At 35.1% G+C, this 23620-nt stretch overlaps 1 protein-coding gene across 2 annotated transcripts in view; it reads left to right on the forward strand.

Moving 5' to 3' along the window:
- The window catches only part of VWA8 (von Willebrand factor A domain containing 8), a 390182-nt gene that overhangs the window by 156832 nt on the left and 209730 nt on the right, over positions 1 to 23620 (forward strand). For both annotated transcript variants that reach the window (XM_054586385.1, XM_054586386.1), the window contains exons 19-21: positions 2962 to 3068; positions 11661 to 11732; positions 23497 to 23573. In XM_054586385.1, the coding sequence (XP_054442360.1) occupies positions 2962 to 3068; positions 11661 to 11732; positions 23497 to 23573 (256 nt within the window). The remainder of the gene's footprint in view (positions 1 to 2961; positions 3069 to 11660; positions 11733 to 23496; positions 23574 to 23620) is intronic.

The raw sequence follows: 23620 nt of genomic DNA on the forward strand, positions 1-23620 counted from the left end.
CTACACAAGTTCCTCATTCTTCCATTACAGTGCAATGAAAGTTTCTCTATTTTTTGAGGTATTAATTACCTGAAAACATCCAATTTGTGACCATTCTCCAAAGGGGTCTATTGTGGTTTTCTTTGTAGTAGGTTTTTTTTTTAAGGTTTTATTTATTTATTTTTAGAGAGGGCAAGAGAGGGAGAACACAGAGAAACATCGATGTGTGATAGAAACATCATCGGTTGCCTCTTGCCCGCCCCCATCTGAGGACATGGCACACAACCCAGGCTTGTATCGTGACTGTTAATTGAACTGACAACCTTTGGGTTTGCAGGCCAGCACTCAGTCCACTGAGCCACACCAGCCAGGGCTGTAGTAGGTATTCTTAATTGTTGGAAATACACTGAAGTAACAAGTTGATATTAAGAAAATAAGATGCCCTTTTTTAAAGTAAAATTATAAACCCTGCATACTGATGGATCTGGGTACTGATATACATAGCCAATTCAGAGACAGAATAACTTTGGTACTTTTTAGATTGATAATGTTACTTGATTGAATTTTTTTTTAACATATCCAAAGAAAGGCTGCATCATTCAGACTATAGATTGTTTAGTCTCAGTAATAGGGTAGTGTTAACAGTTCCCATCTAAGTCTTGTGTAGAGGATAGGGAACCTAAGTCAAGAGACTTGATTCCTCTGATTCTATTCATCTTTAATGTCATCTGTTTTGGAAAATTCATTTAATTCACTGTCTCTGTTCAGGAGCCATACTCACCAGCCAACATTCTGATAAGGGTTGGACTTTTTCCATGCAGGTGTTCCTCTAGATAATATGCCAATAAGACAACCAGTGTATCATGTAGTCCATATGAAAGTTGCAGTTTTTATTGCAATGTAATTCTTTGCAATTCCGGTTTTAGATATAGATTAGAGTTTATGTCTTTAATAATCTCCTGAGACTTCAGTTTGTCCTCTGTTGTGATGATAAAATTAGGTTTTGAGTTTATCAGTCTGAGGACTTAATAAACTTACAAAATGATGCCATCCTCTGAGATTTGTTTTAGAAGATCGTTAGCCAGCTTTCTCCCATGAAACTGTAGCATCACCATTTTCTCCATGCATTTCTCTTATCTGGCTTGAAATTTTAATAATAAACATTGGTTAATTGAATTAAATTGTCCTAATGACCTAAATGTACTAAATAGATATATCCTTAAACTAAAGCATAGATAATATCAGATGCTGTTTGAATCTGAAATTGTGTCTGTCATCTCAGCATGCAAGTATATTGTAAATTCACTGCACAATCCTGGTCTTTTACAGTTTTATAGTGGGTTTATTTCAGAGAACTGATGGTAGTAAATAAGTAATAAATCTTCAGCATGACAGCTTATGTTTTTCTGCCTATAGAACTTATAAATAAAAAGAAAATGGTGAGGATCTATTAAAAGAAGAGGGCTACTATGCTTTGGCAAGTGTGTAGCACTCAGCAGTGATTAAACAGGGTGACACTTTATTTTTAGCATAAAATTGTTCACAGTGCTCTATAGACTCAAATGTTGCTTTTCTACCTTGTCTTTTAAAATGCTTTTGCACTAAAATAGAATTTTCCATATTTAAAGTAGGAAGGACAAAAATGGGTCAGTTGTTTAAGGTATTGTTATTGTCTACCTGCTTGCTAGGGTATTTCCACAGGATGGAATAGTATTTGGAGTCAGAGGATTGAACACATTCCACATGGCAGAAATAATAACAGTTCTATTTTTTAGCTCTACGCATACCAGCTGAGAGATTTGAAGCAAATTACTTAATATTTGTTTTTCTTAGCTTTTTCATAATTTTTGTCTCATTATTAGGAAAATTAAATGAAATTATAAGAGAGAACAATGAGCTGAAGCTCCTCGTTTGGGATCTGGCGCTCAGAAGGTTCTCAATTAATAATAACTTCTATTATTGTAATCATTGGTGCTACTACAACTACTACTATTAGTGTTATCATTATTGACTTTGGCATATAGCAGACAGGGAACAGGGCTATCTGGCTACTGTAAGGAATACATGTGACGTATATTCCCTGACATTAATAAATTTATTATTTAGGTTCCTGGCTTCAAGGACCTCCAATTCTATTCTTGACCAACTATAATAGACATTCCAGTAATAACTATCATAAAATAATTGTGTAGCGCCTGGGGTGCTTATTTGAAAATATAGATCTCCTGGACCATCACTGAAAATAGTAATTTGGGAGGTCTGGCATGGGTTGATTCATTTGTATTTTTGATTAGGTATCTAGGGGTTTCTTATGTGGGGCTTTTGAATGGGTGGGACCTGAAAAAATGATACTCAAGGTACATTAGAGCTTTTGAATGTGTATTTGGCTAATATATATGTGATAGTCTTTGGCTGAATAAGCTTATTAAGGTGACTTGACTGAGTTCTGGGGTTTTTTCTCCTCTCAATTTTATGTCTATGCTGTTTGCTATATACATTGTTTTAATCAAATTTTATTACATTTTAGAACATTTAAAGCTTTCTGTAGAACTTTAACCTGTTTATGTAGAGCTAAAAACACTCTAGCAGACCTGACTGGTGTGGCTCAGTGGGTTGGGCATCATCCCACACACTGAAAGTTTGCTGGTTTGATTCCCAGTCAGGGCACATGCCTTGGTTGTGGGCCAGGCCCTCAGTTGGGGGTGTGTGAGAGGTAACCAATTGATGTTTCTCTCCCTCTTTCTGAAAATAAATAAACAAAATAAATAAATAAAATCTAAAAAAAAAACTCTAGTAAATAAAACACCTTCAAGGTTTTTATTATACCACCTTCAAGCTTATTTCTATTTTATATGTTAAATTAAAATTCTTTGATGAGCCCAGAAGATAGTAAAGATGCTGTATTGCATTCTATATTGGCTGAAGTTGGCTTCTCTGAGGACAGTGCCATGAATAATTCTCCGTCCTGTGTGAAATTTTTAGGTGAGGTAGCATCTGGATCTCTGAGGATTGGAGCTGTCAGTGCCCCCATCTATAACGCCCACGAGAAAATGAAGGTGCCTGATGTTCTGTTCTATGACAACATTCAGGTAAGATCATTGCTTTTCATTCATGGATAAATCATCACTTACATTGTAGTAGTTCATTCTGATTCAAGTGAAATTGTTTAGTTATTTTTGTAATTCACTAAGTGCAATTCAGATGATGCCAAATGAAGTGTTGAAATGTCTTCAATTAATGCATCATGATATTGGAAGAGTTGCTGCTATGGTTAGAGTATAATAAATTTTATATGTACATACATATTATGCTTCAGGTAAATAAAATGAATATATTATTGAATTAAAAACAAAGTAGAATAGTACTTATCCTCTCTTTTGCTTTCCTGTTGGTTTAAATCATTTTAGTTCAAAAAGGGATACATCCTATGTATTCTTTCCTTCATATTCCTTTCCTTTTCCTAAAAATTTCTAGTATTTTCTATTCTTTACTTTTCCTTCATTTTTTTTAAGGGAGGAGAGTAGATAATTTCCCACTTGTAAACTAAGCTATTATTAGGATCTGCTACTAAGACACAGGAATAAGTGTGTACATAAAATGCTTTACTGTGGATGTTCCCTTGAATAAGAAATTTCTCCAGAGAAAATCAGTCCTAATATAAAAAGTCGTTTTTCTTTTCCAGATTTTCGGTCAAGTCGTTATATATTTATTTTATAATAAAACACATACTTTAATTTCTCTATAATATTTGGTCACTAATCTGCATGAAAATAATAACCTGACATTTACAAATTATGTTAGAAAAACTTCTACCTATTATTTCCACTATATTAAAGATTTAGGAATACTAAATAAATTTTTTATTGGCCATTTTCTGATGCTATTTGTTGTTCAATGAGTATAATAATTTATATCCCGATATTATATTAACAGCACAGAAGGTATCTGGGTAAATTCTTCTTTCTCAATAAAAATATTAATGAAATATTGTGAGATCTGTCTAAACTTTAATTATCATCTACAGCATAGCAAAAGACATAACTCAATTTACTTGTTATTTATTCTACAGCTTATAACTAAATTTAGATTTTATTTTTTTCCAGAGCATTAATATGCTAATATAAGCAGTAGATAAATGAACAAGAAATTGTTTCTTATAAGACACAGTGGAGGAAAAAAAAATCTTTCCTATCAATAAAGACAAAAACATGATTGTAAAGAAAATACACTATTTCAAAGTATTGATTGTATCACACTCTGTCCATATAGTTGAAAGGAATAAAGAAAAAAGAATCAGGAAACTTTTAAATAAGTAAAAATTTGGAAAACTTCATGCTAGCAAATGTTGAAAAGACTTGCCAACATATAAGAATGTAGGAAATTCAGGACTTCAGGACAAGGTGGAGGTGTAGGTAAATAACAGTTTGCCTCCTTGCACAACCAAAAGAAGGACAACAACAAATTTAAAAACAAAAAATAACCAGAACTGCCAGAAAATTGAACTGTGTGGAAGTCCAACAACCAAGGAGTTAAAGAAGAAACATTCATCCAGACCAGTAGGAGGGGCGGAGATGGGCAATTGGGGCAGAAAGGACGTTGCAGTGAGGCAGTGGCTGGCAGACCAGGTGGTCCCATATCTGGATGAAGATGAACCAGGAAAAAGAGCTGTGGAGCTGGACAGACCATATAATCCAGTGTTCCAGTGCAGGAAAAGAAAGCCTCAAAACCTCTGGAGATAAAAACCTGCGGGGGCTGCGGCAGTGGGAGAAACTCCCAGCTTCACAGGAGAGTCTGTTGGAGAGACCCACAGGGTCGTAGGATGTACACAAACCCACCCACCCAGGAATCGGCACCAGAAGGGCCCAATTTGCTTGTGGACAATGGGGGAAGTGACGGAAAGCCAGCAGAGAGCCGAGCAGGCGGCATTGTTCTCTCTCAGACCCCTACCCCACACACAGTATCACAACCGGGGTTGCCCTGCCCTGGCAAATACCTAAAGCTCCATGCCTTCCAACGATTTCCATGGTGCTCCAAGACAAAGAAATATGGCCCAAGTGAGAGAACAGATCAAAGCTCCCAAAATAGAACTAAGCGATGAACAGGTAGCCAAGCTATCACACTTCAAAACACTGGTAATCAGGATGCTCACAGAAATGGTGGAGTATGGTTGCAAAATGGAGTGAAAAGTGAAGTCTATGCAAAGGGAAATTAAAAAAAAATATACAGGGAACCAACAGTAAAGGGAAGGAAAGCAGGACTCAAATCAACAACTGGGAGCAGAAAGAAGAGATAAACATTCAACCAGAACAGAATGGGGAAACAAGAATTCCAAAAAATGAGGAGAGACTTATGAAATCCAGGACAACTTTAAATGTTCCAACATCTGAATCATAGGGGTACCTGAACGAGAAGAGGAAGAGCAAGAAATTGAAAACTTACTTGAACAGATAATGAAGGAGAACTTCCCCAATCTGGCCAAGGAAATAGACTTCCAGGAGATCCAGGAAGCTCAGAGAGTCCCAAAGAAGCACACACCAAGGCACATCATTAATTATGTTACCCAAGATTAGAGATAAGGAGAAAATCTTAAAAGCAGCAAGAGAAAAGGAGACAGTTACCTAGAAAGGATTTCCCATAAGTCTAGCAGCTGATTTCTCCAAAGAAACCTTGCAGGCAAGAAGGGGCTGGCAAAAAAGTATTCAAAATCATGAAAGACAAGGGCCGACACCCAAGATGCCTCTATCGAGCAAAGCTATCATTTAGAATGGAAGGGCAGACAAAGTGCTTCCTAGATAAGGTCAAGTTAAAGGACTTCATCATCACCAAGCCCTTATTATATGAAATGTTAAAAGGACTTATCTAAGAAAAAGAAGATCAAAAACTATGAACAGAAAAATGATGACAAACTCACAACTATCAACAACTGAACCTAAAGAAGACAAAAACAAAAATTAAGCAAAAAATAACTGAAACAGGAACAGCAGCACAGAAATGGAGATCAGAGTGGTGGGGGTGGGGGGACAATGGGGGAAAAGGTACAGAGAATAAGAAGCATAAATAGTAGGTACAAAACTGACAAAGGGAGGCTAAGAATAGTGTAGGAAATGGAGAAGCCAAAGAACTTATATGTACGACCCTTGGACATGAACTAAGTGAGGGGATGCTGGTGGGAAGGGGTTGCCGGGTGGAGGAGAATAAAGGGGAGAAAAAAATGGGACAACTGTAATAGCGTAATCAATAAAACATGTTTTTTTTTAAAAAGAATGCACTCAAATCTCAGAAGACATAGCTGGACATTAGGACAAGTTACTGGTCTCAAAGAATTTTAGACTTTGGCTTACATGCAAAATATTTAACATCAGACTTGGGCTGATTTATTTTAATTGAAATAGATGAAATAGAAACTAGTAACAATATGAATCTATTCAATATATTTTAGAATCTTTCTCCCAGGTCAGTTTTCTATTTGAGGGAAAAAATCAATACCCAAGTGGTAATGACAGGCTTCATTCATTATTGAATCAGTATTACGTACTATCACAAGTAAACAAAATATTTTTAATACCTTCAACTTTTATTTCCCAAGGTAAAGACTGTATTTATATACAAGGTAAAAATATTAAGGATCCACAAGCCCTAAAATTGCCTCCATTTTATTTATTTATTTATGTTTAATCCCCACTCAAGGATATATTTATTGATTTTTTAGAGAGATAGGAATGGGGTGGCAGGAGGAGAGAGAGAGAAAGAGAGAAACATCCAAGAGAGAGAGAAACATCCATGTGAGAGAGAAACATTGATTGGTTTCCTCCCATGCCCAGCCTGACTGGGACAGAACCCACAATCTTTTGGTGTATGGGTTGATGCTCCAGCAAGCTGAGCCACCAAGCCAAGGCTATCCTCCATTTTACTGGAAATCTTTTGATGTCTTTATTGACCTCTGGACATTCCAGTTTTACTGCTACAAGTTAGCAACCTTGGTAAGGTATAAACTGTATAGTACAAACAATGACCTAAAATTCGTAACTGAAGATTCAGCTGCAATGAAAAAATTAAGTCTGACTAAATATCAGGTATAAGTAAAAGAAAGACATCTTTATAACAAAAACAGAAATTCAGTAACTATATATTATAAGAAAATGACTCATTTATTAGAACAAATCAGCTTGGACTGCTACAACAAAATACCACAGGCTGGCTGGCATCAACAGGAGACTGTTTTTCTCAAAAAAAAAAAAAAAAAAAAAAAAAAAAGAAATTCAGTAGCAGAGAGAGCCGTTGAATCCTTGAACACGGTGTCTGTTGCCATGGTGCTTGTGACATAGACATTGGAGTCCACAGGGCTTTGTGAACTTTACACAGTGACCCTGAGGAACTTTCTGTAGCCTTTTTCCAAGCATACCTTCTCTTCATAAAGCATTATGAATTAACCATTAGTGAAAAATTTTAGCTGTACCAATTCTAGGGAAAGTAGTTTGATTAAATTTGCTTTTGTTGTATACATTACTATTTCCTTTTATGACACACTTCATCTTTGATGCAGCAGTCTTTAGTGCCTCTTGAATGTGTAAGCTGCTCCTATACCATCTTGTTCTATGCCCTGTGGTCCTCTTACCACATTGCATTGAAACCTATTTTTAAAATGTGTTTTCCCATACCACTAATACAGAGTGTTGTGTTTTCTTTACTTTGTATCTCCAGGAAATAGCATGGTGCCTTGCACATAGTGAGTGCTGAATAAATATCTGTTGAGTGAATTAATGGAAGGTTGAATAAGATTTTGAGTGTTTATAATCAGGAGTATTAGTTCATTAAAGCTGTTTTCAAGAAATATTACAATTGCAGCAGTAAGGAGGAGAAATGGAAGGAAAGAGTTTAATAGCCTTTTAATGAGCTTCATAAGCTGTAGATCTGAAAATTTTTAAAAGTATCTACCACGTGTCAAGCCTTGTCATAAGATATTAGGATGCTGAAATTAAAATACACACACATGCACACAGCTCCAGAGCTCAAGTTTCCTGGGTTTGTCAAGGGGGGAGAAAGACAGGTAAGTATACATAGTTACTGTACAGTGTGATGGAAGTACATGCAGGTTACCATGGTAGCACTGATGAGGGGATGGTCCCAGATTGGAATGATCACAGAAAATGAGTTACCCAGACAAAGATGAGAGTCAAGCAGAGACACTAGCATTTGCAGAGACTTGGCTGTGTGAGAGAGTAGCTAATTTAGGGAGCTACATATAATTAATTGTCATTGGCACAGAACTGAAGTTGCAAATGGAAGAGTGACAAAAGATGAGACTGGAGTTAGAAAGGGTCATATCTTCTGGACCTTGCTAGTTAAGGAATTTGGATGCTGTTCAGAATGAGTGAGAAAGCCATTGACAATTTTTAAGCACATTTCCACTTTTGCTAACTTTGCATTCACTCTTTAAAGTTGTTTATGAGTTGGAACCAAGGTGGAGAGAGAGTAGGAAGAAGGCTGTTGTAATAGTCCATGTGAAAGTTATGAAGGATCTGAACAAAGACAGTGACAATGGGGACAGAGTGGAAAGGACACATTGCAGGGCTATTTAGGAGGTAAGTAGAGTCAGAAGAACTTTGTGTTTGATTCAAAGACAAAGATTCTCCCACTGGAAGTACATAATCTTGTGAAAAAGTTTTTTAAAAAGGGCAAAGAATAAATTTTTCTAAACTGTGCCCATGACTGAAACACAAGGTAGGAGGAGAATGGTAGGGGATGACACTGAGACTAAGTCCATAAATTAAGGAGTAATCTTTGTTCCTAAGGTATTAAGAGTCATTTAAGGAATTGTGAAGAGAGAAATGACATAATTTTGAACAACAAAGTGACAGTTGGTACAGGCATACCTCAGAGATATTGCAGGTCTAGTTCCAGACCACTGCATTAAAATGAGTGTACCAATAAAGCAAGTCATAGTCTTTTTGCTAGCGGAGGGTCTTGCCTTTTATTTGTTAAAAAAAAAAAAAATCTGTGAAGTACAATAAAGTGAAACACAATAAAATGAGGTATGCCTGTAGAGAGCCTATTGGCTCAAGAAGGGACTGAAGTTAGAGAAGCCAAATTGACTTGTAAAAATCTAGGCCAGAGATCATAAAAACCAGAATGAAAACTGTGGGGATAAAAAGGAAAGGATCAATACAGTTGACTTTTTGGTGGCTTAATACAATAGCTTAGACTTGGTGTTTATTTGGCTATTGGTAAGGGAGGAGTGAGGTGGGTAGGCAGAATATGATGGAAGGGATTTGGCCAGGTGGTAGAAAATGATGCTCTTAATTAGGAGAAAAGATACAGGATACAGAATGAATTTGAGAAGAAAATAATGAGCCAAGTTTTGGATATGTTGAGTTTGAGGAGATGGAGATAAATTAGTTCAATAGTTACTCAGAAGTACAGGGCTGGAGTTGAGGAGAAGTCTTGCTGTTGAAGATCAGTGTAGAGTTGGTACTTCAATCCATTGAATGGATGAGAGAGGAGTTAGGGAGAGTAGGGTCAGAAGTAGCTCTTCAAATATGGAAGTGGGGGTGCCCCAGTTCCCCCACTTCCCCACATGTGCTCTGCACATGGCCCTTCCTTGGTCTTCAGATGGGTGCTGTGTTAAAATAGACACAACCTGCTCTGCCTTATACTATGATCTCCCACCCCCCGGAAAAGCATGGAGAAAGATGGAAATAGAACAAATGAAGGAACATGGAGAAAATTTAGGGAATTACTACAACAAGAAGACCCAACTCAGAAAACTATGGAGAGAAATTGTTAGACATGTAGGAAGTAATCTGAAGAGACAGAGAACTGGTAAAGGATACTTTTCAGAAATTATCTGTGGTACTAAGTGGGCCAAGAGGTTAAGAGAATTATGTAGGCAGTGACCTGAACCTTAGTTAATATTTGTTGATTTGAATAGTTTAGTTATATCTAATGAAGGCATGAAGTAGGAAGATATGAGAAAAAGTAAAGAAGACTGTACATATTTTAGTTTGGGTTATTTTTCAGTTATTTTACATTGCTTTTTTTATCTACTATACTGGTGCTCATTCCAATTTTTCCTATCTATTCTTTATGCAGATTAGTGCATTTATTTCTGGGAGAATTTAAAGTTGTCTGGATATTGGCTCTGAATTTTCTTCTTAGAAGGAAGAGGTCTCCAGATTGCAGTATCACTAGAACCCAGATAAAAAGAGTGTTCTAGGACTCCTTTTGAACTAGGGTAGCCATATACCTTGGTTTGCTTAAGATAATCCCGGTTTACATTTGTTATCCCAGCATAAATATTGATAATGTCTCTTTTTATTCTTAAAACTGTTCCAGAAGGGATAATAAATTAACATCTCATCCTACTCCAAGCCTTGTTAAAATTCTAGCTCCATGGTGTATCTAAAAGCATCTTAAAAATAAAAACCTCCCAGAAACATCAGGCAATACTCATCTGTTTTTGAAGGAGGGAAAAACTTTTTCAGTTTTTCTAAGAAAGAGACTATGAAAGAAAATATTGCTTAATTTGACAAGTAAAAGGAAAATACTCTAGATATCAAAAAATATTCATAAACCAAATTAGGAAAACATAAGGAAGTAACAAATTAAAAAAATATCTGCAACGTATATTAGATATAAAATGAAAAGCCAATTTAAGCAAAGTAGAGAGACTTAATTAGATTTCAACATTGAGAGAATCAGATTCCTTCATCATTGGTTCCATGGCTTTAGTTACCAACACTACTGTGCCTTTTTACAAATAAGGAACTTAAGTAATTTCACTGCTTATGAGGCCAGTGTCATTTTGATGCAGAAAACCCGGAGAAAGTCATATGGATATTAATCATTGGGGGATATATTAATAGTTCTCTCCTCAACCCCCACCCTCCTGAGCCTTTGTGACCTACTTATCATTGTCCTATTTTACAAGATACAAGAAAGCAATGTTATTTCTTTTGTGGCTGTTGTTAACAACTTTAATCATGTTCTTTTATTATATTGTGTCATAATTTGAGTAAAAACTGTGGAAAGTAAATAATATATTTTTAATTCTAAAGTTATATGTCCTTTGAAGGTAATGATTAAGAATAAATTAGTGCAGCCTGGCTGGGTAGCTCAGTTGGTTAGAGTGTCATCCCGATATGCCAAGGTTGCAGGATCAGCCTCTGGTTAGGGCACATGCAAGAAGCGACCAGGGAATGCATAAATAAGTAGAATAAAATCAGTAGTTCTCTCTCTCTCTCGTGCTTCCTCTCTTCATCTGTAAAATCACTAAGTAAAAAATTTTTAAAAATAGTCAGTATAAAATGTTCCATGGAAATCTGCAATTATTTTAGAAAGCCTTTACACAATATATTTACATTAGCAAGTGTTAACTTAATTATTATATTAAATTATAAGCCAACTCTACGTTGTTCAATAGCTGAAAAATACTTGAAATTTTGGTGAGTGGCTTAGTTTTGCTCAGGTGTACCATTTCAGGTTTTCAATATGAGTGACCTAATTGGTTATATAACTTACTTATAACCACAGCATTAATTTTTGTTTTAATAAAAAATCAAATTGTTTAGTTATTATATGTTATGATAGATGTTTTCCTTTCCATTGAAGATATCACTATTGTAACTTTCTTATTTCACTTTGATTATGCGAAACACAATTAATCTGTAGTTCTTGTTCTCCAGCACATGAAAGTGATGGAAGATATGCTCAAAGACTTCCTTCTTGGAGAACATCTATTATTGGTTGGTAACCAGGTGAGTTATGGCTGGAACTCAGGTGCTGATTGACAGTAACAGTATAAAAACAGTAAGTTTCTTGTTTTTGTTTGAATAAGTTTTTAGAAATGATTCTTTTTTTCTCACCTAAATTACTTATTTAATTAAATGATAAGGGTCCTCTACCTTCTAAACTTTCGAATCACCTTGGGGCTTAAATCACCCTTCATTTAATCACCCATCAAGCTCTGTCTATTTTACCTCTTAAATATCTACTCTTCTTTTCCCCAGCTGTCATCGTAGCCCAGCTCACCGTCACCTAGCACTGGATTATAGCAAGTTTCCTAATATAGCTCCACCCCTGCCTTATGCCCGCTGTGATCTACTCTTTCCTCTGCAGCCAAATTGATACTTGTAAAACTAAAATCTGATTAAGCCTCTCTCTCTCTCTCTCTCTCTCTCTTTTTTTTTTTTTTTTTTGCTTAAATTGGCTCCTCCCTGCCCTTAGATATAGTCTTCAGTGTTTTACAGGATCTCGCCCCTGCCCACCATTCTAGTCCTAAACCTTGGCTCCCTCCTTCCTGGCACTCCTCTCTCAGCTTGAGCTGCTCTGAACTCCTGCAGTTTCTTATGTCTGCTCTAGTCACCTTCTCTGTATGGAGTAGTCTTGGTCCCCTTCCCACACCCTCAGCCCCTAATTCCAGGGAGGTCTTTCCTAGTTGCCAGCAGAGTTAAGTTTGCCTTGCTTCTTTGTGTCTTTCTAGCTCCCTGTCATCACACTAGTCATGTGTTACTGTATTTACATGTAGAATGATGTCTTCCCAACGTGCCTGTATGCTCCTCAAGAGCAGAGGCCACAGTTCCCTTGCTTATCTCTGTATCAGTTCCTACCAGCACAGTACCTGCTACATAGTAGATATTAAATTATGTGTTTATGGAGGGAATGGATGAATTTTCTATACTTAGTAGGTTTCTGGCAATTTCCCTTAATCGAATTATCAGACTCAGTAAACAGCACTTTTTTTTTTATTGGTCTTAAGGGTAACAAGCTCTCATGGGAATTTGGTCTTTATTTTAACCTATAAAAACAAGACATGTTTTTTATTTAGTCCCTCAAACTTATCATTTTAAAATGTTGATTTTTAAAAAGTGGGCCAGTTGAGTGGCTACTGGTTGAGTGCACAGGCTTGGGAATTAAGATCCAGTAGCAACTCTTTCACAGACGGCTGTGACTTTGGGTGCATTGCTTTTCTTACTAAGGCTCAGTTTCCTTATATCTAATAAAAATTGTACTATTAATACTTTATTGGGTTAACGTAAGAATCACATGAGGTAATGAGCAGAAAGCACTTCACACAGTGCTTGGCTTATAGTAGGTGCTCAGTTAAAATTAAATCTGTGCATCACTGTCCTGTTAAAAAGGACTTTAATATTCTCTTGTATCTTTTTTTTTTTCTAAATGATTAAAAAGAAAGTGATAAATTATTCATGGGATTTTTTTCACTATTTGCAAATCTTTACCTACTATTTACTGAAAAATCATTTTTCCTGATGAGTCTATATACCAGAATAGGAGGAAGAAGATCAATTAATAGACCATTCGGTATTCAGTCTTTGATATTGAAGCCCAGGGAATCAGGAAACTCTAAGACAAATTGACTAATTTTTCATTTTGTAAACTTGCAACGGTTTAATGAAGGAAACAGATAAATTAGATAGAAACTAGGGGGTGTTTACTTAAAAGAGTAAATAATTAAGTAACCCATTCAACTGGATATGGTAACATACTGAGAGGATCAGAGACTGGCAGCGTTTTCACTAGGACAGAAAAATGCAGTACTAATTATGGTATTTTAAAATTTCTATCAATAGTAACAATTAAGTGCTAATTAGTATTTAACTAATTAAATGAGGTCTAACTTTGTGCGTGCTTACATTTACCAGGTCAGGGAGTGGAAATTGGACCAAAGTGGCAGGGTAAAATCTAAACAGAACTCTTTGAGTACTTAGCCAGTTTCAGTTCCTTTCAAAGTTGTTTTCAAAAGGTAATGTCTGCCCTGGTTGGTGTGGCTTAGTAGGTTGGAGCATCATCCCATAAACTGAAAGGTTGTGGGTTCAATTCCTGGTCAGGGCACATACCTAAGCTGAGGGTTCAATCCCTGGTCGGGAAGCAACCAGGTGTCCAATCGCTATTTCTCTCTCACATTGATGTTTCTCTCTCTCCCTCATTTCCTCTCTTTCTAAAAGCAATGAAAAAAATGTCCTCAAGTGAGGATTTAAAAAAAAAAAAAGCTAATGTTGGTGTTAATATCTCAGCAAGATTATAGACTCTTTTTCCCTGCTTTATTGAGGTATAATTGACAAAATTATATATTTAAAGCATATAATGTGATGATTTGATATATTTATGCATTATTAATAATTATACGTTATTATACATTGTACAGGATTCCTCTCATCTAGTTAACGCATCCATTACTACAAATATTTACCTTTTTTTTTTTCTGGTGGGAACATTTAAATTTCAATTATGCAATACAAAGTTATCAGTTATAGTCACCATGGCAAACATAAGATCCTCAAACATTATTTATCTCATAGGTGAAAATGTGTACCTACTTACCAACTTCTCCCTATTTCCCTGTTCACCCCCCCCCTCAGAAACCACTTTTCTACTGTTTCTAGGAATTTGACTTTATTTACTTTATTTTGAGATTCCACATATAAGTATTTATTTTTCTCTGACTGGCTTATTTCACTTATATAATACCCTCCAGGTTCATTATGGTTAGATTCTTGACTACTTCCATTTGGTGTGTATGAGGGAGGATGATGCCCTCTGTAGCTAGCACGTACCCCACAGAAATGTACTTTGCGAAAGACTGGTATGGAGTTATATGTTCTCTTTCCCTGTGCTTTTCTCCCTCTAGATTTTTCCCCCCAGGAATGTGTATTTTTGTAGTCATGGTAACAACAGCTTTGAAAAAATACTCTGCTTTTTTTTACCAGTGGTATTTCAGTATTTCTCTTTATATTTTATGCATCTTCTCACCTTCACTCTTATTTCCATCTTGTGAAACAAAACAATTAAAAAGAAAAAGGCAAGCAAGTGAAGATGCAGCTGACAGGTAGGTTGAGGACTGCTGGCTAAACTCTCATGGGATAGTGTCACTAGTGTTTTCACCCAAATGCAAAGTGACAACCATCTGGGAAAATGCCTATTTTAATCACATGATTTATTTTGAAAATAAGTAAACCATTTGTAGCAGTTTATCTGGCTTCTTTCTTTTTTCTTTTCCTTTTCTTTTTTTTTTTTTTTAGGTTTCTAGTTCTTTTATTTATTTATTGTTTTGATCTGCCTCCTTTCCTTCTCTTTGTCTTTTTAAAACAGTATATGATGGCTACTCAAAAGAAAAAAAACCAAAAACCAAAACAAAAGAAAACAAAAACCCAACTAATTAGAAGTAAGGCTTTGGGAATTAAATATTGAGAGAGAAGCCAAGAGTGGGTTAGTATAATTATACAATAAAGTGTTAATGAGTGCTCTTAATATAAACTGTCTATAATAGAAACAGTGTACCCAGCTTTCTCCTTGCAAAGTAGAAACTGGCTGGAGTCCATGTTTCAATAGTTGAAGTAGAGATGTTTTGAAAGATTGCTCTGTTTCCAGTGGCAATTTTTTACAAGGAAATTAAAGACTAAGAAAGTGTGCTGATTTTGAGAAAGTTCAAGATTTATCATCTTTAATTAAGCCCAGTTCACCCTTTCTTTCCATATAATGCTCTTTTCTATCAAGATTAGCCAAGATTTCATAACTATTCTATTGGAAAGTTAAAAACAGTTCTATAAACATCACTTCTGGCAAAGTAAAGTAGCTCCCATCTTCTTTTGGTGAAATGAAATTGATTTTGGGGGAAGTTTTATAACTTTGTTTGACTATCAGCAGTTAGTTCTCATCCACGTTAACTGTTCGTAGATTTTTTGAAGTGGTGACAGGTACCTAGGTAACAAGGTATAGTACTTGTTTGGTAAATCTTCATCCTCATTACATTTTTCTGGACAACTGCACCTGGACAAAGTAGGGGACACTCCTTATTCCTTTAGCCCAGACAGCTTTGTTGAGCCTGGTGGCAGTGTGTACGTTTGGAGTTCCCATTTCCTTTCTGGCAGATTTCCTGATCTCTTTGAGTGCTGGAGGGGCACGCTTCTTGACACCCACTCTATGGGTACACTTGTGGACGTTGACAGTGTTTCCTCTGGTCACTACCTCGCTGACTGCAGAACAGCCCTTCTTCTCTCCACCCATATTAGTGGCAGCCGTTATGCTGGGCCCAAATTGGAATGAAACCAACATTGATTTTTTTTATCCCTTTAATTTTCTATGTGGGATTTTAGGGCAGAGTACATCTCCTATTCAGTAAGCGAAGCAGAATTACTGCCTGTCAGTCAAAGGGATCAGGAACCTGGAAATTACACATTTCATAGACCCCTAGTATATAATGCTGCATATTGTAAAACCACTTTTTAGGCTGTTGCATGCAGTATTTTCCACTTACTATAATTATAATATGACATAGACCTTTCATACAATTCGAAGTTTCATACTAGTTTTTACAAAAAATCATAGTGTGACTTTCTATTTATTTCATCTTCGTGGAGAGGGTAAAATGAGAAATGACTATTTATTTTCCAGTCAGTGGTACTTTTTCTGTCGCAACACTGCTCAAGAATGATCTTCCTTTCTTCCCATATCTTATTTTCTTTTGATTTGTACAGCTATATTCTATTTGATATACAAAATGCTTACTATGAATAGTTTGGGTTATAGAATCAGCCTATAGTAGCATTTTATTATTGTTGTTGTTTAAAAACTCCATAAGAATAACTTCTGTTTTTGTGTAGGAATACTTGAGTTTTGAGAGGCAGTTGCATTTTATCAGATATTTGAAGGAAAATTTTTTTTTATCAATACAGTGTTCTAAAATGCTAAGGTACCCCTTAAATAAGAAATATTTTTAAAATGTGCAGTATTTGTTTTAGGAAATGAAAATTTAATCATCTGAAGATAGTAGTGATTTTCCTGTTTTCTGATGTCAGAACAAATTACAAAGCAAATCATCAAAATGTAATTTATATGCAATGGGGCACAATTAATAATTCACAGTCACTTCTACATGAATATAGTCCAATTATTTTCCAGGTTTGTCAACTTCTTAAAAAACATTTAAGTCAGCCTTTTTACCATTTTATCAAATAATAGCACTCAGTGATATTGTCATATGTAAGCTCTTGTAAGTCCGCAGACCATATATATTACTCTTACCAAAATTCTAATATATTATGCCTTCCTTATCAAATAAAAAGTTAGTCCTGGCTGATTTTCATGCAGGATGCCTTCTCTATCTCTGACTGTCATGTGCTTCATGTTTTTTATAGTACTAATTCTTTAGGTACTTTTTTTATTTCCATGGTAATAACATTTGCTCAGCAGTGAATTAAATCTTAGAAAGCATCTCTTAATTTTATTTTCCTGCTAAAAGTTGAAAGTGGCTCTCTCTTGCCTATTAGATAAAATCTCTTACATAGGAAGACATTTGGAATGACCTTTGACCTGGCTGCAAACTACTTTTATAATTCTAGTTTTTACAAATTAGAGTTCCTTACCCTCCCTGGATATACCATGTCTTTTTATTCCTCCAGCTGTTTTTCATGCAGTGCTCCTTCCCCTCATCTTTGCCTATGAAAATCCTGCCAGTTTTCAACAGCTCAGATATTTTTTTCTCTCTGAATCCTTTATTGTATCCCCAAACAATCTTGTCTTCCTCTGAATGTTTACAGTTTCTTATCATTATTTTGATTCAATTTTCTTTTACAGTTGTTCTAATAAGTTTTTTATTTCTTCTATAATTGAATTATAAGTTTCTTATGAGCAAGGATTAAAAATTGTAGTATTTATGCTCTACAATTTCCAGTGTACTTTTTTGATCATCCCATTTAGTTCTGAAACATCCCTTTGAGATAAATATTTTTATTTTCCACATTTTATAAATAAGCAGACTGAAACTTAAGAAGGTTAAAATATTTGCTCAAGATCACATAGCTAGTTAATGACAGATTTAGGACTTAGACCTTCAACACTCATGCTTTCTCTTTTTCTTTTTTCTTTTCCCATCAGATCAGGCTAATTCTTATACTAGTAATAACAGCAACAAAATCAATAATATATAATAGCTAACTTAAATATATAATAGCTAACTTAAATGAAGGGCTTAAATAATATGTAATAGCTAACTTAAAAAAACAATAATATATAATAGCTAACTTAAATGCAGAGTACAGGGCATTTAAAAACTTTCTATTATAAAAAAGATTTTAAATATATTCTACAAGAAGTAGAGTGTGTCATGAACCCCCTTGTACCCATCACTTAGTTTCAACAATTATCAACATTTTGTCCATTTTGTTTTATCTATCTTCTCAACACTTAAAATGCATCTTTTACATAATGCATTTTTGTTATAAATATCTCAGAATTTATCTCTAATACAACCATAATTCTATTATTACACTTAACAATCAATATCCAAATAAAATTTTATCATCGTATTTAATTGATGTGCCTCCCAAGCCTCTTTGAAAGACAGAGGATATAGTCTCCTGTTCTCTTTATCCAAAGAGGTATTGGCCAATTTTCATGAATATGAACACTTTATTCAGAATTATACCAATATTGATAAACTTCAGATAAGGAAATATTTTCTAGAGTAAACTTCATTAAGCCAATTTAAGTTCTTGATTAATTTATACAATGAAATTAAACCATATTAATTTTTTCCAGACTAGAAATAACTGCTTTATTTTCTAATTTTTATAGCCTTTGATTTTGAAGTCTTTTATACACTGTGAAAATCAATAAATATGTATTTCATGTCAACTAAGCAGGACTCCATGCACATTTTACTGTATAGTTCTGTATAATATTACTATATAATTCTACATAATTCTTTTTATCTCATTTCATCTATTAATTATAGACTTATGACCAGGAACTTAGTTTTTTTCCTGGTACAGGCTTAGTAAATGATTGTCGAATTATTTAATATTGAAGTACTGTGAATTTTTTATTGCCAAAATTAAAGAATGTGTAATTTTGCTAATTAATGATTTGAACTGAGCTCTGGCAGATTGCTCTGGTACAACATCAGCTCATTTTGCTATGCCAGCATAGTTGTCTAATATCTATAGAAGGTCTGGACAGTTTGTTCATAAACTTTCTTGCTTTTGTTCCCAGCTGGGAGTGGCAGCAGGAAATTTGATAACTATGTGTGCTGTACTTCTTGTAGCTCCAACAGCCTGGGAATGCCAAGGCTGTGAAATACTTGGTTTCATCAAATAAAATGACACTCATCTTTTATTTTATATATATATATATATATATATATATATATATATATAAAATGTTATATTATATTGTTATATTATATTATATTTATTATATTATATTAAATTTTGTGTCTCTTTTCAAACCCCTTGCTTAGTGAATTTGCCTGAATTTGAATCTGGAAATTCTTTGTCATTCTGCCAGTGATAGGAACATGAATAGAGGGACAGTCCTGGCCTCAAGGAGTATGTCTTCTTGCCAAGGCACTTGACATATCACTAAAATATAGTGTGGTGAGTGCTGTAAGAAACAGTGATTCAGGATCCCAAAGTGGGGAACCATTCTGGTTCTCATATGTGAAGGAGCAAAGACATGGTGAGAATCAGGCAAAGCTTCAGAGAAGCAGAGCCGTTGCATCAGAACAGTAAGAGGTGAGTGGAAGATGGCAGACAGGTGGGGAAGGGTGGGCTCTTCTAGCCAGAACAGATGATGAGAGCAAAGATGTAGAAGTACAAAGGTCCTGGAGACAGTTGGCTGAATAGGAACATGTTTGAGTGAGGCTTGCAATGAGCCCACATAGCAAGCTTGCAAATTTATGTACTTTGGTGGGGATCATTCAACTTTTAAGTCCCAGTACTTAATTCCATTCCTACACTGATTTACTCTTTGCCCTTTCCATTCCTCTTTAGCCCTTTTCTCCTATTCTATACCTGCACCTTCTTCCCTGACAGGATGTGGATAGTTTTCCAGGTTTTGTATTTTCTTCTTGTCCAGGACTACTAACCAATAAGCCCTTCTCCTCTAAAGACTTTTACTACTAATCTCTCTGAGGAAACAGAGTAAGTAAAATAGTAAGCCTGAGGAAGTTATGAGTTCCAGACTTCAAAGTTGTTCAAGTCATGGTCCCTGATCTTTTCTCTCACAGGAACCGAAAGCATCTTTATTTGCTGCCTTCAGTGTGATTCCTGTCTGTGGGGCCTAATGTGTTTCCTGTTTCTCCTAACCCCACAGTATAGGATCGTCTGAGCAACACAATTGAACACGACAGTAATTGATGCCATTCTCACAGACAATTTCTAGCTTTTAGGATCTCTCATTCTACAGGTTCCTTCTCTCTATTAAATTTTCACTCACCAAATATTATCCTCAATGAGAGTCAATAATGATGTAAAAACTGTTTCCTGTTAATTTTTATTAAAGGGTATAAATAGTATATACAGAATAGTGACTGGTAGTATAGATAAATATTCACAGCAACAAAATAAAAATGGTAGCAGATTTATTTTAGCAGTTGCACATTGGGAAGTGCTTTGTTTTCTAAATTTCCCCGAGAGAAAAATGAGCATATATAGCTTTTATAATGGAAATATAAGATACTACTTATGTATTTATTCAGTTAAAGTAATCCTGAGGATCTTCTGTTTTAGGTGAGAACTGTGATTAGAAAGAGCAGATTACTCTAACTTCCATTCTGCTCAGGATATTTATAGAAATTCCTTCCTAGGTTACGCTTTTAGCCTTTTCTTGAAGGAACAATCAGAGCTTTAAAAGTGGAGTCAAAAGTGACCTGATTAGATCTCCATTTTTAGAAAAATGACTTAACAAATTCTGGGTTGGCCTGTCATTGAGTCTGATGGCAGGAAACTAAACAGAACCATTTCTAGGAGTCTGAGCAAGATGATGGGCTGCCCTTGAGTAGTAATAGTGAATTGGAGAGAAAGGAACAGATACAGGAAGCAGGCACTGCAAAGTAAACATGTGCAAAATTAAACTGTCTTTTTTAAAACTACACTTCCCTCCCCCTAAAAAGTGAATATAGCAAATTCACTTTTTCTCCCCTATTTCATATGTCAGTAAATGGTACCACCTTCTACCCTGCTATCCAAGACTGAAACTTTGACTTCTCTATCACCTCATCCCAAGATCCAGCCCATCACCAAGTCCTGAGTCAAGGATGTATGCATACAATGAATCTTAATTGCTTGCTACTGTCGGTGCATACTTCATATCTCTGTCTTATTTATTAAGTAGTTGGCAATCATTCCAGTCCCTTTACCTCTCTTGTGTCTATCATCTTGTGACATATATAGTCAACCAAAGAGAAGAGAGAGACTCTAAAGTTATTAGAACCTACATCACGTAAGTTAACAGTTATTTACTTACACTGGTGGCTTGTCTTCTGCACTCCAAGTATATATGCTTTGCCTCCATTTGAGAATTGTGAGAGACACATTCTCATATGCCCTTTAAGAATTTATTTTAGAGGAACTGTCACAGTGTTAGGACAAAGATGATGCTCAATAAATACCAATTCAGTCTTTGGTGCTTGTAGAATGCTACGCTTCACAAGATATATAGTAGAAATACCAATAATAATGCCTGCATCCCTTTACTGGGCTTCTGCTGTTTCTACCATGCTTTTCCCTTGTCTGCCTAATTATTTTTATAGGATGAATTCCTAGAAGTGGGGAAAGAGATAATTCAAGGCCCAGGTTACCTAAACCAATTAAAAATTGAAAGAAATATAATCCATAATGTTGTCACTAAAACTGTGAGCATCAGAATGAGACGGACCTGGATTTGAATACAGGCTCCACTGTGATTAGCCACGCAACCATGAGCATGTTGCTTGACTTTTCTGAGTTTTGGTTACTTGATTTATGAGGTTCGAATAACCATAATACCAATCACATGGAACAGTTATGATTTAATGAAATAACATATGAAAGTACTTAACATAGAGCCTGGTACAATGTAAAAAAATCTAATGTGTCATTTATGGCTACCACATATGAGACTCAGCTTATTTTTATCCACTTCTACTCTTCCTACACAAATCACTTGTTAAAATATTTACATCATACCTCTAAGTGAAACTTTTTATTTATTTATAATTTTTTAAATTAAATTTATTGGGATGACATTGGTTCATAAGATTATATAGGTTTCAAGTGTACAATTCTATGATACATTATCTCTGTATTGCATTCTGTGCTTACTACCCAAAGTCACATCTTCTTTCATCACCATACATTTGACTCCCTTTTCCTTAAAATGGAGAAATAGCATAGAAGTAGATTCCATTTTTAATAGTCTGTTTTCTACAAAAGGACAGCAACTCAGCATTAAAAGGTGGTAAGGAAATAAGGGCATTTGTAGGAAGAACACATATAGTTGAGACTTGGTAATAAACCCTGGTTATAACTTTAGGTTTCCAAAGTTTTAAAGAACTAGAAAGTGGGATAAAAGAAGTGAGTATTTGGTTTATTTCAAGTAATAGTGGTCCATGCACCTTATTTGTTGAATAAGACTTATTTGCCCCATTGATTTGAAATATCAGTTTAATCATATATTACATTGTTAGACAGATATATATGTTTGTTTCTAGAATGCTCATTTTATTTAATTGAACTACTTGATTATTTCTGTGTTGGGGTCATGTTGTTTTAATTGCTGAGTCTTTATAATGGATTAAATTTTTAAATATTTTAAATGGATTTTGACATTTAAAAAAATAAATGAAGTCAATCTGTATTTTAAAAGAAAAAGAAAAAAGGAACTCCTACCTTTTGCGACAACATGGATAGAACCGGAGAATATTATGCTAACTGAAATAAGCCAGTTGGTGAAAGACAAATACCATAGGATCTCACCTATAAGTGGAATTTATTCAACAAAATAAACTAATGAACAAAATAAACCACAGGCATGGAAACATGGAGCAGACTGAAAGTGACCAGAGGGAATGAGGAAGGAGGACAATGGTGGAAAGAAGGAGAAGGAACTAAACAAAGAACATGCATGAATGACCCATGGGCATGGACAACAGAGTAGGAATTGACTGTAGGAGAGGGGGGTGGGGCGGAATGGGTGGAAGAGGGCAAAGAGGGAAAAATTGAGACAACGAATAAAATAAACATGATTTAAAAATAAAAAACTCATTAAAATGCTAAATGTCAAAATTTGAAAAAGGAGTATTTGATTCAAACAGAGGAAGTATAGTATTACCTCTTTCTGCTACTGAAAATCATTTTCTAAAGAATTAGAGAAATCATTGTTTATATTTACTTGATCATCTTTGATTACATTCTTCAAATATGAAATAGTTAACTTTCTGCTGTAATGTTGACATTTCAGTGTAAAATTATAGAAAAGAAAAAACAAGATGTAGAAGGCTAAAATTTTTTATGCTTTTTTTTTTAAAAAGAAGAGTTTAGAACTTAGTGTACTTAGAAGTAAGTTTTTTAAAAACCCCATGCTGTAGAAGTTGTATTGTATTTGTTTGCTAGCTTGGTTTTCATTAACAAGAGGTGAATAGCACAACTCTGAGGAAATAGATTTTGGTTAAAAAAATTTTTTTCTTTTTTATTTTACCCCCAGACAAAAGTCTCTCTTTGTTTAATGCTTTCTGTGTAATTACAGGGTGTAGGAAAAAACAAGATTGTTGACAGATTTCTTCATCTGCTCAATAGACCCCGAGAATATATCCAACTGCACAGGTAAGAGGAAAGGCCCTCAGCTTCTCGATATCAGGTTTAATTATTTA

This window comes from Pteronotus mesoamericanus, unplaced genomic scaffold (assembly GCF_021234165.1).
Source record: "Pteronotus mesoamericanus isolate MK-2021 breed Mesoamerican mustached bat unplaced genomic scaffold, CSHL_Meso_final contig_94, whole genome shotgun sequence".
Lineage (NCBI taxonomy): Eukaryota > Metazoa > Chordata > Mammalia > Chiroptera > Mormoopidae > Pteronotus > Pteronotus mesoamericanus.